We start from the raw sequence: 17388 nt of genomic DNA, 5'->3' as shown, positions 1-17388 counted from the left end.
TTGGCTCTTCGTTGCGTCAGTTGAAAGTTACTTGACCCGAGGGGTTTATGTAAATGTCAAATTAAATGACGTATATTGTCGCACGCCACGGTCACTGGTTGAACAGAAAGCCACAATGCGGTGGAGACCCCGCCCTCCTGCAGCAAGACCGAGAAGGCGGGATTAACCGGACATGAATAAAAATGATTAGTCCAATTCTTTATTCGAGGCAATGTTCTGATTGCTGATTGGCTGCAGCGCTGTCCATCGATCCTGCGACTGCGCCTATGGTAATATGTCGCTCGGTGATCTAGTATTTTATAAAGCGACGGTTGTATAGAGGTAGCGGTGGATTAAAGCTAACGGAATCGGCTTTGCAATTTCACATACTACCGGCGCATTCAGCAAAACTTGACTGCGTCGAAAATTCACAATAGAAGTCAGATATTAATATAGGAGTGGAAGTGGATTTTCTATTGAATTGTCCGGATCATGAAATCAGAAGACAATCGCATAGCAGAAAAGCATCATTTGCCTTGAGCAGCGCTGCAGTGCGATCACTCTTCCTCTCTGTCCTACTGGATTTGAAAAGCAGATCTATCTACAAAACCACACGCCGCGTTGTATTATTCCCCGGATATTCTGCAGTCAAATTACATTGAGGTTTTGTGTAGCTGAGGTTACTGGTTCTCAAAGAACTGAATCACAGTTAAACTGGTGAGTATGGTCCTGCTAGCATCACACGGTACAGTAATAAAATCGAGGGCGAATATCGATCACTGTGCCTGCAGTATAAATAATGACGAGTGTTGTTGATACACTGATATGACAGCAAGCTATACTATTTACTTATTAGCTGTATTACGTAGCTGGTGTTTTGAAACCAACCATACAGCAAAATCAAATGAAAACACTAAGGACTGATATGAAATAAAGTGCGTCACATAATGCACACAAATACATATTTAAATGTGATGTTAAAATTATATGTTGAACGGCTTTCTTTTTAAAATCCCAATAATGGCAAGTTGCAGGTAACAGGTGCGTATAAGGTGCACTCTGGTAACGCGTCATAATAGAGCTCGTGATAAGGTATTGCAGCAGGTAAACACGCACACGCACGTTTGTTTTTTAGTGTATTTACACCCGTTTCGTAATGTTATAGGGATTTGATAGCTATCGTTAGTTAGAAAGAGTAAAATCTTAAAGTCGGCATGAAATATAAAACGAACTCTAATTTTTTAACACCTTTGTAAATATTTATTATAATTTTTTATCAGTGCCATATCATATATATATATATATATGTGTATTAATTTGCTCTTGTAATCTTTGATCAAAAACGTTAACCTCCTCCCCCTCTGGAAACGACCTCTCTTCACTTCTGGTCACGAGTAAGGGCGCGAGGGCGGGGCTGCAATGACTGACAGATTGCAAAGTGACAATCAAATTTTTCACCTTTTAACGATCCATTCAGTTGTCAGGGGATGAATTCAACTTCCGCCCTACATTTTATTCTCATTTCAGAAGTCGTTTCACTCGGGTATAAGTCATGATAAAAAAGACAACATGTAGACTTAACAGAGCATGTATTTCTCCTGTAGGGATGGACAATGCCCATACAAAGACGGTTGAGGAGGTGCTGGGATATTTCGGTGTTAATGAGACAACAGGACTGAGCTCTGAGCAATTAAGAAAGAGCAGGGAAAGATGGGGTCCCAACGGTACGGTACATCACTCAAAAAATGCAGACACTATGCAGTTATAATGCTGTATAATGCATTCTGTAGTAGCCTAGTAGTTTGTGCAAATAAAGAATAAATATCAAAATTAAATTTCCTTTAACCTTATACCTGTTTCTCTGCCCATCTTTTGCTGCGATCTGTGCCACAGAATTACCTGCCGAAGAAGGTGAGCCGCTCCTTTGGGTTTGTGTAATTATTAGAAGGGGTTTCATCATCTTATTCTGTTGAACGTCTCTCTGAGCTTGCATGGGAGAAGCTAGTTATGTAGCTAATTAGAGTTATTATTGGATTCCCTCGAGGAGGCTGGTTGAGGGTTTCAGTCGCTTTGGGGCTGAACAGATGTTGGTCCAATGTTACTTACAGATACTGTCTTGGCAAAGGTTTTCGGTTTTATTTCATGTGGGTTATTATAGGTGTTTAAGGAATAGTTCATACAAAAATATTCTCTCATCATTTATTTACCCATATGCTATCCCAGATGTATACTTTTTACCTCAGTTGAATTAATTTTAATTAAACATATCTGTCACATCCATTTAAAATTCTCATTGGTTCTTGTGTGTGTCTTGACGAAATATAATATGACAGCGAGACACGTGACCACCAGTGAGGTTTATGAAATTATGACTGAGACACCACATAAGAATTTAGCTTATAGCACTTGGCTATGCTTGATTTGGGTACAGTATTGCTAAATAAGATCAAAATATTAATTATTTTCTCACTCAAATTATAATTTAATTGAGAATGTATTCATATAAGGGATGCATGACCCAAATTTTTTAATTCTGTCATCATCACCTTTTGTCATTTTGTATGAATTTCTTTCTTCTGCAGACACGACAGAAGATATTTTGAAAAATGTCGTTAACTGGACCCCATATACTTGAATCGGTTATTTGTCCATACAATAGATGTGAATGAGGTCCAGGGCTGTTACCGACTTTCTTCAAAATATCTTCTGTTGTGTTCCGCCGAAGAAAGACATTCATAAAGGTTTGAAAGGACAAGATGGTGAGTAAATGATGACAATATTTTCATTTTCAACTATCACTTTGCGATACTGGATTATTTGTTATGAGTAACAATTATATAACAATGTTGTTAATGTACATCTGTGCAAAAGGGTGAGTCAATTATGAGAGTATTTTAATATTTATTTTTTATTTAACTATTCTTCTAATGGGAAGTGATTCTGAAACTTTGTTGACACTCCCTTAAGTGAACAAGCATGCGCCTTGCAATTTTTTTTGCTATGTGTTTATTCGTGTTTTCTGTTTACAGGCAAGTCACTATGGGAACTTGTTCTGGAGCAGTTCGAGGATCTGCTTGTTCGAATTCTCCTGCTCGCAGCCTGTATTTCCTTTGTATGTATAAATGATAGACTCTTAAACCTCTTATACAGATGAGGAGTGCTGTCACCGAACAATAACATGACCTTTATACATTCACATATTCCAAATATAGATACAGCATGCCATAAAACTCTTGCCATAGTGAATGAATGAAACAACAATATATTAGATCTGATTCTTCCACATATAATACACTCTTAAAAATAAAGGTGCTTAAAAGGTTCTTCACGATGCCACAGAAGATCCATTTTTGGTTCCACAAAGAAACCAACTCTTTCTTAATTTTTAAAATCTAAAGAACAGAAAGGTTCTTCAAATGTTAAAGGTTCTTTTTGGAACCAAAAGGTTCTTCAATGGCTGAAGAACCCTTTGAAGCATCTATTTTAAAGAGTGTACTGAATGATGCAATCATACAGATAAGCATATCATTTAAAAAAAAAACAGTGAAATTTCAATGGTGCGGTTACCACAGGTCTTACAAAAAATGTCTTTTTTTTTGTGTGTTTTATCCTAGCATCACTAATATCTCTCTCTCTTTATGTCTCATTCAGACTTTGGCCTGGTTTGAAGAAGGTGAAGGAACCATTACAGCCTTCGTTGAGCCTTTTGTCATTCTTCTCATTCTAATTGCCAATGCTATTGTAGGGGTGTGGCAGGTACTGTTTATTGTCTTTGTAAAATGTCATATACATGTTAAATTTGATAGAATTAGATAATAAATACATTAAGTCCAAAAGTGCTATGTTAATTTAGTGTTTACTGTGCCTGTTTTTGTGTTTGTAGGAACGTAATGCTGAAAATGCCATTGAAGCACTTAAGCAATATGAGCCTGAGATGGGGAAGGTGTACAGACAGGATAGAAAGAGTGTACAGAGGGTCAGAGCCAGAGAAATTGTGCCTGGAGACATTGTAGAGGTGGCAGGTAGGCGTGAGACTTTTTTATTTATGTCCTTATAGTTTTTTGGAAATTCTGAAATTTACTAACCCTCAAGTCATTCCAAATCTGGTTGGCATTTTTCCAAAGAATACACAAAGCTAAAGATAAGGAATGTTGGCAATGCTTTTTTTGAGGAAAATGAAAGTGAATTATGGGATTCACCAACATTCTTCTTTTTGTTTTCCATGAAGGAAAAAGGCAGGTTTGCCCTAAAGTAAAGGGTTTAACTAAATTTTACTTTTAGTCTAGTTGCGCTTTCCAAAAAATATTTGTAAATTATATATTTGCTATACATGTAAGAAGGTATTTTGAAGAATGTAGAAAAAGCAAAGAGTTTTGGGTCACTTTTGACTACCATTGTAAATTTTCCTACTATGGTTATCAATGGTGGCCAAGTTCTGTTTTGTTAAAAGCATTCTTCCAAATATCTTTCTCTGTGTTTATCAGGACAAAGAAATTCATACAAATTTGAAACAACTTGAGGGTGAGCACATGATGACAGAATTTTCATTTTTGGGTGAACTGTCCCTGTTTTCAGTGAGCCAAGACTATTTCAAAAGATGTTAATGTTCACCTGTTCATTTATTGTCCCAGTTCCTATGAATTTTACTGATGGCCTCGTCTGAAACTGCCTGCCTTGTTGAAATCTTGGTATGTCAGAGAGATCAAAAATGCAGTACACTAGAAGGTTTTCTCAGGCTTCTCCAGCCAGCTTTTCCCACCGTTCACCATATGACTGTCAAACATTTTTGGCATAGATTGACGCTTCCCAGTTCCCAGAAACAGTTACATGGTCATGCAGGCTAGTCTTCTGATCTCGTTTCTGAAACGTAATTTTTTTTACGAAGCTTGTGTTGACTGGAAGAGATAATAAGGATAATAATATAAGTGCAGATTAAATATTCAATTCTATGGAAACCTATGTGGTTGGTGGCATATATTCGTCATGACCCAATTATTCTGTGACGTCCAGTATATATATATATATATTGACTATCACTTTTCCTGTCAGTCACTTCATTGTTTCAAAATGTTCTTGTTCTTTGTAGACGTTTCCATGTACACATTAAATTTGGCTGTGTTCACTGATGCACCTGCAGTCAGAGCTTCCATTATATGGTGTCTTTGCTTTGTTGCTTTGAAAACTCCCATCAAAGTCTGAATTGTATGATCTCATTTAGATTTTGACACAAACTGTTAATTGGCTTTTCATCTCAGCTACATTTGTAATTTTTATTTGGCTACTTCAAAGTAAATCTCTTTATCCATTTAAATACATATATGTACTGTATCTGAAGCTAGTTTTTGTGGTTCACATTTGACAGAAAGGGTTAAGACCCAGTCTCAGAGTTCTCTTTGCCTGCCATTCAAAATGCTATTCTAAGAATCCCAAAGCTAATGAATAAAAATAAGTTTGAAGTTCATTTTTGCGTCATTCTGTATCTTGACTTAGTTTCTAAAGATAGATTGTAAAGTATTGGGTGCTAATCGGCAGTAGTGTAGTTCAACCATCATCGGAGACCATCTAAAGAATTATATTTTTATGAAAAAAGTTTTACTAAACTTGGGTTAAAAAAACTGCATGACCTTCTTCTACGAAACATTTGAAAAATGTCTTAATGTTTTTGTACATATACAATGGAAGTCAGTGGGGCGAAAGTACGTACTGAATTTGAATAAGTACCTATCTATCGGCCGTTAAAACAGTGCATTTTATAGTATGAGTGGGAGTAGTAAGAATACATTTCAGAAATACTGCGTCCGCCATGTTTTATGGTCATTTGACCTGTATGCTCTTTGACGTATTAACAACAACCTGTACGTGAGCTTTGATGAAACATAATTTAGTCACAGAAAATTAATTTATTTGCACATTAAAGATGGATGTCCACCTCAAAGTTTTCCGCTTAATTTATTTTTTGTGTTCGAGCCCAAAGTGCCTCGAAACCTATTGTATTTGTTAGGATTTTTATTCTTCTACGGCCCAAACCATAAGGCCGACAGAGCTGAGACTCTGTCAGATGGTAGTAGTCCTTGATGTTACTCAGATACACGTAGCCAGCCATGTCGGACCCTAGTGGGCGCTATAGCGATGACAAACGCACTCGCCTTCGTAACCCCTTAACCGTTTGTCGCATACACAAGTGTTTTATATCATTGGAATCCTTGGCTCAAGACTTGAAAAGCGTATATCTTCGATTTTATTTCCGTCATGATAGATTTTTCACAAATATGCATTTTATGAAAGAAAACAAAAATGAACTATGAGTCTTAGCATGTGTAATAGGTATTAACCGTTGCTGACGATTTCTGTAATTTTACTTGGTGTGGGAGAGTGTCATCCATTGTGGATGTTTTATGGTGCGATTCCTGAGCATAGTCGGCGAAGGTAGTCGACCTTAGTCCCCTTAGACTGTTCGAACCCGGTTATTGCTGCTTGCAGCTATATTTTTCTTTTGAAATTTGACCGTTGCCTAGCTCTTGTGGCATCATGGGATAGAGAAGTGTCCATCCGATCCACACTCACGAATCTCTGCGAAAGTAGTAGACCATCCGGGTATTTCTCGCCTGTTTTTGCAATACTGAGTAAGTACTGAGCAATAATATAAAGTATGGAAGTAGGTGATTTCGGGCGCTGCGTTTGTCTCTGTAATATATATTTTTCTTAAATATCAACAAGCTTAATCATAGAAACATGGCAACCTACCAAAAATCGAATTATCTTAATATAGCACATTTTTTTAATTGCCTATAATGTACATTTCTTTGTGACTAAAGAAAGAATGGTTAAGTGTGCAAGAAATGTCCATTAAACTTAATTTCATATAAATTAATGTTTTAAACAATCTCATACCAGCTCTACTACATGTCAGAGTAACTGTGGCCTCTAAGCATCAGTTTCCAGATATTTTATTGTGGGTCACTGAAGTGCATGAATTTCGGAAGATAAAGAAACTTTAAAGATCATCATTGGGTTGGTGTAAGATTATCACAATGGCCTTTCAGTGTGCTAGGTCGCAGGAAATTTATTCAAAAAGGTCAGAGTACGTTCTGTAGTCTTCCATAAATACGTTATGCAAACCAGGCGTTTGGAGCGACTCTGTGAGAAGTACAAATATCTGACCCAAAAATAACACTTTTGTTTTCTCAGTTGGTGATAAAGTCCCAGCAGACATCAGACTGACCTCCATCCGCTCCACCACTCTGAGAGTGGACCAGTCCATCCTGACGGGTGAATCCGTATCCGTCCTTAAACACACAGACCCAGTGCCAGACCCACGAGCTGTCAACCAGGACAAAAAAAACATGCTGTTTTCTGTAAGACGTCGCTTAAGCGATTGTGTGCCTTATTTTAATGCTACTTCAAATTATGTGTGGCTGTTTGTACCGTAAAAGACGAACTGTGCAAGCTTTGTTTTCGTTACCTGATGTGATTGTGCCTCGCTGCATGTTTACTGGATTATGTCCAGCAGCGGAAAGGCCATTTGTTGAATAAAACATCACTCATATTGTTTGCTCCCACATGGCTATGGACTGAGTCATCACTTCACACAGTCTTTGAGCTCTCCGATGGATAATGACCAGAGAGTACCAGCCTCAAAGACTCTGCCCCCACACTCACTCACTTATACATACACGCCAGAGCCTTCCATTTCTTCTGCCCAGCTGTGAAAGTCTAATGGATGTCTGGCCATGTAAGGACAGCGGTGGGCAGAAACACAAGTAGAAGCTTGGAAGAGCCAGTCAAAATAAGTAAAGACTTGAAGTGGGACACATCCAGGGCCTAGTTGATCTTCATTAGTTTTAGTTTGTGTTTTTTATGTAAATAGTGTTTCATTAGTTCTTTTAGACAATTGTACACGAAAATTAAGCAGGCACCTGACACCCAACCAACCTGTTTTATAATTTTATACAGCAAACTTTATCACTGTATCTATTCTAAAGTCTCTTCATGCATCTTATAATGTGAATTTGCATGTTTTTGTAGGGTACAAACATTGCAGCAGGGCGAGCTGTAGGTGTCGTGGTTGCCACAGGTGTGCACACAGAGATCGGCAAGATCAGAGATGAGATGGCAGCCACAGATCCAGAGAGAACCCCTCTGCAGCAGAAACTAGACCAGTTTGGAGAGCAGCTCTCAAAGGTTGGGCACCCTTTATTTCTTTTTTTCTTTTTACCTTTACCTTTATGTTCTGAATCATACAAAACCATTGACTTATTAAAGACTTTCATTTAATCAACATTTACATCATCTACAGTAAAGTACAGTATCTAATAGATGTCGACAGATATGTGATTTTGCTGATAACGATAAATAAGGTGGGCAATACTTGCCGATAACAGTTAATAATAATATTAATATTAAGATAAGTTTTGTTTAATCGATTCTGAATTAAAACATAACACTTAGTAAAATAGCAATGAATTATTTTAGACTACAACAATAAACAGTATTGCCTGACCATGACCTGACCCTAATGTTCCTTTAAATAAAACACCTAAACATTAACTATAGTAATAAGTATTAAACTCACCTTATGGCTTATATAAAAATTATAAGTAGGTGTTTTTTACAAAAAATGTTTCTTGCATCGAATTAATGACATTGTGAGATATAGATATATATTACAACAATACTTTTTTTACTTAGTCATAGCCTTGATGAGGATATTCTTAATGTTCTTGAAAAAACTATTCTTTGAAAGCTGCATCATAAATGTATATGTCCATGATATGAATGGCGTCATCTGCTTCTATGTGCAGCGAAGTCTGGGATTACTGTAAAACTGATATTGATTTAAAGCAATTATTATTATTTTAATAGTTGCTTTGCTATCTTACTCCATTCAAATCATTCTACTCAATTTATATTTATATATATATATAATCATTTAATATATTTCCATGTATAAACTGAAAGAAGTCTGACATACTCCAGATTTTAACCAGTTTTAGATTGTACAAGGGTCCCCTGTATGTCAAAAGCTTAACTGTAGCTCAGTGGTAAGAGCATCGCTTTAACAACTTCAAAAAGTAAAAGTAAATGTACCAGACATTCAAAAAAAACATAATAACTGGCCAATAAAGGGACGTCTTTTCAACATCGAAAGTTGCAGAAAAGATGACTTTTGGACATTTTTTTGGTCAGGGGGAATTGTAATGTAATAATCCACTAAAAATATTTTAAAACTAATATGAGTCCAAGTCGATTAATCACAGAATGCATTAAATATATCATGGCATATATGCTATGTGCTCGGTGCCAGTTTTATTGTTTCCACTAAACATTTAACATATTCTTGAAGATTTCTATAGGTCTTGTTTCAGACCCCTTGTCCTAGGACTCTGATTTGACTCAGACTCGACCTACTCTGGTCTCGGTCTTGAATCGGACTCAACCTTTTTTGGACTCGGTCTTGACTCGGACTCAACCTTTTTTGGACTCGGTCTTGACTCGGACTCGACCTACTCTGGACTCGGTCTTGACTCGGACTCGAATGAGCTGGTCTCGACTACAACACTGCAAAGAGCTTTGACAAACTTGCTCTCTAAGCAATATTTATAAGTGTGTGGATAGTCTCTGCAGACTTCAGACTTTAATCGGCAAAAACGAGGAATCTCTAGACATCTAGTATATAATATCCTTAGTATAGATAACAGAATGTGTCAGCATTAAAAACAGGTTTTGCTTGAATCATTCTTTCTGTCTCTCTTTCTGAAGGTGATCACAGTGATCTGTGTGGCAGTGTGGGGTATTAACATCGGACACTTCAGTGACCCGGTGCATGGAGGCAGTTGGCTGCGAGGAGCTGTATATTATTTCAAGATCGCCGTTGCTCTGGCTGTAGCTGCCATTCCTGAGGGTGTGCAAACGTTGCCCTGTTTCTTTCTGTTTTCTCTCTCTCTTTTTAAAAATATTGAACTATACTTTGCCCATTTTCAATGAAAGGGAACCCTCGCAAAAGGTTAATTATATTTGGGGGTCCTTGGCATGAAAAAGTTTGAAAACCCCTGTTCTACAGCACATAATGGAGATAATATACAGTAATATAAATGTATTAATATTGTTTATGAAGTTATCTTAAAACTATCCACACTCCCAGCGTTGATCATTTGATCATGGCTTTCATGAAATGTTATTTTCAGTAAGAAGTGGCCAAGCACATTCCTGTTTATTGAAGCCTTTCGTTCTGTCTCGCAGGTCTTCCTGCCGTCATTACCACTTGTCTGGCACTTGGCACGCGCCGCATGGCCCGTAAAAATGCCATTGTCCGTTCCTTGCCATCTGTGGAGACGCTTGGCTGTACCTCAGTCATCTGCTCGGACAAGACGGGCACTCTCACAACCAACCAGATGTCTGTCTGCAGGGTGAGAGAGACAAACAACAGTTCAAGTTTTCAGTTTTTTATAATATATTACAGCAATTTTAAACTAATCTAATAATGTATTTTAATAGATGCATTGTGGGATTTAAATATTTTAAAACGATTAACAGATATTTATGGGATGATGCTTGAAAGTAACTCTTTTAAACATACTAACCGTGTGTGCCTGCGTGCATGCCTGCACATGTGTGTAGGTGTTTATTGTGGACAGTGTCGAGGGTGAGAGGTGTTTACTGAACGAGTTTACAGTAACTGGATCTACTTACGCTCCTGAAGGAGAAGTGTGAGTTTATTTTACCTCACTCACATGTTACTCAGTCCCTGTTTTTGCACTAAATATGTGTTTTAAAGGGGTCCAAAGTGTGTTGTGATCTGATATCTCAAACTTCTTGGCCAGTGGTGTTCCTCTGAAAACTGCGAAAAACATATTCACAACCAATTAATCATTTTTTTTTTATGTTGTTTAAAATGGCCTTGATGCCTTTTTCCCTCAGTGCTCAATACTCACATATGTTTGGCTGCCATGTCGAAATGTAACCTCAACATTTTTTATTCTACTCTTTCCACATTCTCTTCTCCTAATCGATCTCTCTCCGTGTTTCCTGTTTAAGGTATAAGGACAATGTACCAGTGCGCTGCAGTCAGTATGAAGGTCTTGTGGAAATGGCATCTATCTGTGCCCTGTGTAATGACTCCTCACTGGACTTCAATGAGGTTTGTGCACACTTGCACACTTACACGCTCAATGTTGTGATGCCATACTGCGGCAATCGCTTTAAAGAAAAATTCTTAGAAAATTTTAAAGAAACATACCAAAGTGAAAAAAAGGTTTACACAAACGAGTACTTGTGCATCATCCCAAAATCTTCCCCAATGTCCATTCCTCATTATCTTTTCATTCTGTCTTTATTAAAATCACAGAGTAAAGGGGTGTATGAGAAAGTGGGTGAGGCAACAGAGACGGCTTTGTGTTGTCTGGTGGAAAAGATGAACGGGTTTGACACAGACCTGAGAGGACTAACACCTGTTGAAAGAGCCACTGCGTGCTGCTCGGTGAGTCATCTGTGATGCTGCTGTTCACTACTGGTGTTCATGATGTTAGCATGAATGTATAAAGGTAATTTTAATGTATTAAGTAAATTATCCCTAATCCCTCTCTCAGGTCATAAAGCAGTTAATGAGAAAGGAGCTGACTTTGGAATTTTCTCGAGATAGGAAATCCATGTCTGTTTTCTGCACTCCAAACAAACTCACTCGCTCTGCTTCAGGGGCCAAGATGTTTGTCAAGGTCTGGCTTCCATCCTTTTCTTTTTCCAAACATTTTCCATCACATGGATAATTTAAATATAATATATAACCTATTTTTCGCAAGAACACAGAATATGTTACAAAATCACATTCAATATTGTGTCTATAATACGCTATACAAACTCAAATGGCATGTTTTTAAAGATTATTTGCACTGTGCACTTGATCACCCAGGGTGCACCAGAGAGTGTGCTGGAGCGTTGCCGTTGGATACGGGTAGGTGGTGGTTCACGTGTGCCCATGACCTCTGACCTAAGAGAGCAGCTCTTAAGCACAGTACGAGAATGGAGTTCAGGTCGTGATACACTACGCTGCCTGGCCATGGCCACCAGGGATTCACCCCCTGACCCTCGTACCCTGAACTTGGAGAACTCTGCCACCTTCGCAGAATATGAGGTAACCTTCAAAGATCTTGTCACTACACATAAATAAAAACTACATGTATGCGAGTGGTATGACCTGAACGCTTGTTTTTATCAGTCGGACTTAACATTTGTTGGCTGTGTGGGAATGCTGGATCCTCCGAGGAAGGAGGTTCTGAGCGCAGTACGCATGTGCAGACAGGCTGGCATACGGGTCATTATGATCACAGGTACAATAAATCAATCACACAAATCTATGCAATACAATACCTTTATAAAACAGGTGTTCTGTTGTAAGGTATTTATTATAAATAATTTGTTATTATCAAAAGGAAAATTTGAGACTAAATGTAAAAAAATCTTTATAAAAAGATGTTTATTGAATGGATTAATGTGGTTAATAGAACACTACCATTATTCTGTATTAAAGGGATAGTTCAGGCTAAAACTCAAATGTGCCGTATATTTACTAAACCTTAGGCCATCCGAGATGTAGGTGACATTTTTTCTTGAGTAGAACCATAAAGAAGATTGTTTTGTAAATCCGCAGCCTTCCCTCATGGGAGTCTATGGGGTCCACCTGTCTAAGAGTTTCAAAAGCACATAAACCCAAATAGCGGCTCCTGGCGACATGTTGACGTTTCGTGAAGCGAATTGCTTGATATTTTCATAAAACTGAACGTCATTTTAAATAATATTAGCCATAATGTGCAGGGACTGCACACAATCGCACACAATCGCAATCTTCTTCCAGTATTTGGTATTTGTAGTACGTTTAGCGCCACCTGCAGAAAGGGAGTGTTGAGGCTGTACAGCATGGCTAATTTTATAAAAAATGACATTCAAATTTATGAAAATATCGAGCGAGTCACTTCACGAAACTTCAACATGTCGCCAGGAGCCGCTTTTTGGAATTATGTGCTTTAGGAACTCTAAGATCAGCGGACCCCATAATCTCCCATTATATGAAGCAGAGAGGGCTGCGGATTTACCAAACAATCTTCTTTATGGGTCTACTCAAAAAAAAAAATCTCACCTACATCTCAGGTGCTGTAAATAAACGGCAATTTTTTGTTTTCTGAACTATCCCTTTAATTGGCTAGATACATACTAAATATTAAACAAATGATTAACTTATTTAAATATTATTTAAATTTGTGTGTGTGTCTTCTGGATTTTTATAGGTGATAATAAGGGAACCGCCTTGTCTATCTGTCGTCGTGTGGGCATCATCACCGAACAGGAGGAAGAGGAGGCTGCAGGTGACCCGTTCGGCAGCGGCCTAACTGGACGAGAGTTTGATGAACTGCCCCCACACCTGCAGCGACAGGCCTGCCGCACCGTCCGCTGTTTCGCCCGCGTCGAACCAACACACAAGAGCCGTATTGTGGAATATTTACAAAGCCTCAGTGACATCACCGCTATGGTAAACATACTTGGATGGAAATTTATACACAAAATATTGGCTTATTAGAGATCAGATGATAATTACAATTAATGCTATTAGGATAGACAGGCATCTTTAGAAGTTTGTTCAGTAAATGATATTTCTTTTTCGATACTGGTTATAGCTGAATCAATAATTCAAATCTCAACTCAGAGATTGAGTCCAAAACTATAAATAAGAAAAACTTCTAGACCCTTTTCTTCATTTCTCTGTGTAGACAGGTGATGGTGTGAACGACGCCCCTGCTCTGAAGAAGGCAGAGATTGGCATTGCCATGGGCTCAGGCACAGCAGTGGCTAAATCTGCATCAGAAATGATTCTAGCAGACGATAATTTTTCAACAATCGTGGCAGCAGTGGAGGAGGGAAGAGCCATTTACAACAACATGAAACAGTTCATCCGCTACCTAATTTCCTCTAACATTGGAGAGGTGGTCTGGTGAGTTCAGAGCGAAAGATCCATCCATTATGATCAAAAGGACAATTTACCCACAAATAAAAACTCATAGAAATGAAGTTTGATGCCAATTGTTACAGTAGATTTGGTTTCAATGACATATAATCACAAAGCCCAAAAATGTTATGTGGCAGTGATTTTTATTTATGGGTGTACTGTTTCCTGAAAACAAGACAATGTGACCATGTGACTACATTTCAGATTACTGTTTCTTATTGCTGTTATCAGAAAGATCAGAAAACGACTTCCAAATCGTGGTCTCTTTCTTTGTTTCTCATCGTGTTTTGCAGTATTTTCCTCACAGCTGCTTTGGGAATGCCTGAAGCTCTGATCCCAGTCCAGCTGCTGTGGGTCAACCTGGTGACGGACGGCTTCCCAGCCACTGCTCTTGGCTTCAACCCCCCTGACCTGGACATCATGTCCCGCCCCCCACGTTCCCCCAAAGAACCTCTTATCTCTGGCTGGCTCTTCTGCAGATACCTTATTATTGGCTGTGAGTCCTTTAAAATCCTGTCACTCTTTGGCTCTCCGATATAATACCTAAGATATTGAAATCACTCTTCCTGTGAATTGGTAGGTTATGTGGGGGCAGCTACAGTTGGTGCTGCTGCCTGGTGGTTCATGGCAGCTCACGATGGACCAAAGCTCACATACTACCAGCTGGTAATAAGATAATACCACAAAACATAGTTACTTACTCAAATTCTTTCTTTCTTTCTTTTATCTGCCAGTGCTATAAAACCGCGTTTCTGTTTCGTCTTAGTCTCACTATCTGCAGTGCAGTGAAGGTCACGCTGAGTTTGCAGGAGTTCAGTGTTCCGTGTTTGAGTCTCCATATCCCATGACTATGGCCCTTTCTGTGCTGGTTACTATTGAGATGTGCAATGCCCTCAACAGGTATGTGATCGTGACAAAAATCACGGATCTGTGACCCCAGTTTGTGAAATCCCAGCTAAAATCATTTTTGGTGATTTACTGTTTTCTACATAAAATCATCCTACATAATATAATGAACACTGTGAAAATATTAAATTGATATCTTTAATATTGACCGAACAACATCATGTCAAAAATGTTAATCATAAATTATAAAATGAATATAGACGTAATGGTTGAAATCAAACTTTGACGCTTTTATCACAAAATTAGATCTGTTTTTACAGGTATGGTCACATCATGTTAATGCAAGAATTTCAAGTGTTTAATTAAATTAGGTTAAAGACTGTTGGATTCCTCCATCTATTTAATACAACAGTTTTAATCATGTTGTAATATTTTTATTATTTTACTGTTTTACAATTGTTTTAGTGTGTTTTGTTCCTATTTTACTTGACACTTTAATTATTTGAAATATTATATAATATATGTTCTTGACAAATTCTGTAAGGCTGCCAAATGTAACGGATCAACGGATATAATTTCAGTAGGTTTAATTTGAATGTTTAATACAGGTGGGTTGACATTTAAAAGTATAATTGAAAAGGATTCAAACAACTTCCTATTGAGTTTTTATTTCATTTAGCACAAAATGTTTTCAATAACATTCTGATAATGATGAAAACACATGAAAAAGTCAGATCATTCTTCCGTGTCTGGCTTGAAGACAGTTCAGCTGGCGTATGTCTACTCACTCCTCTTATTGTCTCCGTGTTTCAGTTTGTCAGAAAATCAGTCTTTGCTCAAGATGCCACCATGGTCAAACCCCTGGTTGGTGGGAGCTATCTGTCTCTCAATGGCCCTACACTTTCTCATCTTGTACGTGGACCCACTTCCTGTAAGTATGAATCTGCAACTTGATATTTTAAAAGCTGAGGCAGAAGAAAAGGAATGTCTGAGCAGAAAAAGATGTGACGTACAGGACAGGTTGAATGTGTTTATGCCTGTCTGCCGCTTGGAAATTATTGCCTAATAGATCTGGGGAATAATGACTTTTGCTGTTCGATTCAGCAATGATGAATTGCTTCCCAAAAAAGGTGTGACTGAGAATTATTGAGAAAATCGGATGATTTTTTACCCCTTTGTATGCAATCCTGAGAAAGCGAAATCCCATTTAAAAATGTTTGCCATATACAGTATTAAGTTTATTAATGTGTTTTCAGCTTAATTACTTAAATGATGTTACCTTTTTATTTTCTTTATTGGTGGTTTTATTTTATTTTTTTGAAAGAGTTATTGCATCCAATATTGCAATGTTATTTAATTTCATTTCATCTTGTTATTTTATATATTATGGTTTTGTTATTTAAATTATTCATTATTGTTTTGTTCTTTTATTTGTGTATTAGTTTCTTTAATATTTTTTTTTGTTATTTTTGTATAATTGCTTTTATATTTTATTTATTGTTTTGTTATAAATATATATACAGTATATAAGTTACAAAAATAATTATATTTATTTATTATTCTATACAAAGTATTAGCGATTTCCAAGTGGCTTTTCCAACACTCTTTTTCCCTTTAGGTCATATTTCAGATCAGGCCTTTGTCTTGGCCCCAGTGGGTGACTGTCCTGAAGATGTCACTGCCTGTTATTTTTATGGATGAAGCCCTAAAGTTCTTGGCCAGAAACTATATCGAGCCTGGTAATGATCTGCAGCTGGATGACGAAGAAGGCCATGCAGTGGCAGCTGGTGGGGTGATCGGGATGCTGCGCCGTGCCTTTAAGGATGTGTCCTGGTCGTTTGTGCTTATCTCAGCCCCACTGCTGATCTGGATCTTCAGCCTGGACTCAGACATTACTAATATCTTCTGGGATTAGACAGGAGTGTGTGTGAGAGTGTGTGTGATTCCGAGAGGGCAAGCTGAAAAAAGGTGATTGATGGAGCTGATGTTTTAAGTGGTTGAATAAGCAGTGTACACATTCAATGTAGAATGGTCAATGTGGGCTACAGATGTACAAATGAAAGCAAGAGTAGAACCAGGACAATCACATATTTAAAGGGATGCTGGGAATGGGGGGACCAGTGAGAAAATGTAGTCATCAAATGGCATGTGGTTGTCTTATGACCATCTACTTTAGCCTTTTACTTTCTTGGGGTTTTATATTGTTATTACTTCAGCCTTTGACTTTTTCGGTTTTATCATTGTTATTATTTATTTTTGTTGTAAATACACCTTAAGTGTTCATTTTAGCTTAAAATTTAATTTGTTCACATTAGTTTTTACCAAAAAAATCTCAAGCATTCCGACTATATATTTCCAAAAAACTGCAGTTTGTTTGTTAAGGATATAAATAACTTCTAAATTGCACATTTGAACCGCTTACCCTTATTTGTAGCCTTTTTCCTAATTATTAATTCATTTGAATATACAGTATGTCTTACAGTTGAAGTCTTGATGATGTTGGCTCATGAAAGATTTTAATAAAATATTTATGTGTTGTGTTCTTCCACTTGAGAACACAAGGAAAGCCA

At 37.6% G+C, this 17388-nt stretch overlaps 1 protein-coding gene across 2 annotated transcripts; it reads left to right on the top strand.

Moving 5' to 3' along the window:
- The first annotated feature begins 115 nt into the window (after window positions 1-115).
- si:dkey-28b4.8 (sarcoplasmic/endoplasmic reticulum calcium ATPase 2) lies at window positions 116-17388 on the top strand. Of its 2 annotated transcripts, XM_056771546.1 has the most exons (23): window positions 116-696; window positions 1584-1703; window positions 1873-1890; window positions 3009-3091; window positions 3631-3735; window positions 3863-4001; window positions 7168-7334; window positions 8005-8160; window positions 9739-9880; window positions 10219-10385; window positions 10597-10685; window positions 11014-11116; window positions 11324-11455; window positions 11565-11690; window positions 11885-12106; window positions 12191-12302; window positions 13257-13498; window positions 13737-13957; window positions 14266-14468; window positions 14553-14638; window positions 14739-14872; window positions 15632-15749; window positions 16437-17388. In XM_056771546.1, the coding sequence occupies exons 2-23, from the start codon at window positions 1586-1588 to the stop codon at window positions 16731-16733; spliced, it is 3180 nt and encodes a 1059-aa protein (XP_056627524.1). In that variant the 5' UTR covers window positions 116-696; window positions 1584-1585; the 3' UTR covers window positions 16734-17388. The 2 variants fall into 2 exon arrangements, with proteins under 2 accessions (XP_056627524.1, XP_056627532.1); XM_056771554.1 differs by lacking the exons at window positions 116-696; window positions 1584-1703; window positions 1873-1890; ... (2 more) ...; window positions 3863-4001; window positions 7168-7334 and adding an exon at window positions 7359-7711.

Source organism: Triplophysa dalaica, chromosome 2, assembly GCF_015846415.1.
Source record: "Triplophysa dalaica isolate WHDGS20190420 chromosome 2, ASM1584641v1, whole genome shotgun sequence".
In the NCBI taxonomy this organism is placed as follows: Eukaryota; Metazoa; Chordata; class Actinopteri; order Cypriniformes; family Nemacheilidae; genus Triplophysa; species Triplophysa dalaica.
This window is presented reverse-complemented; position numbering and strand designations above follow the sequence as displayed.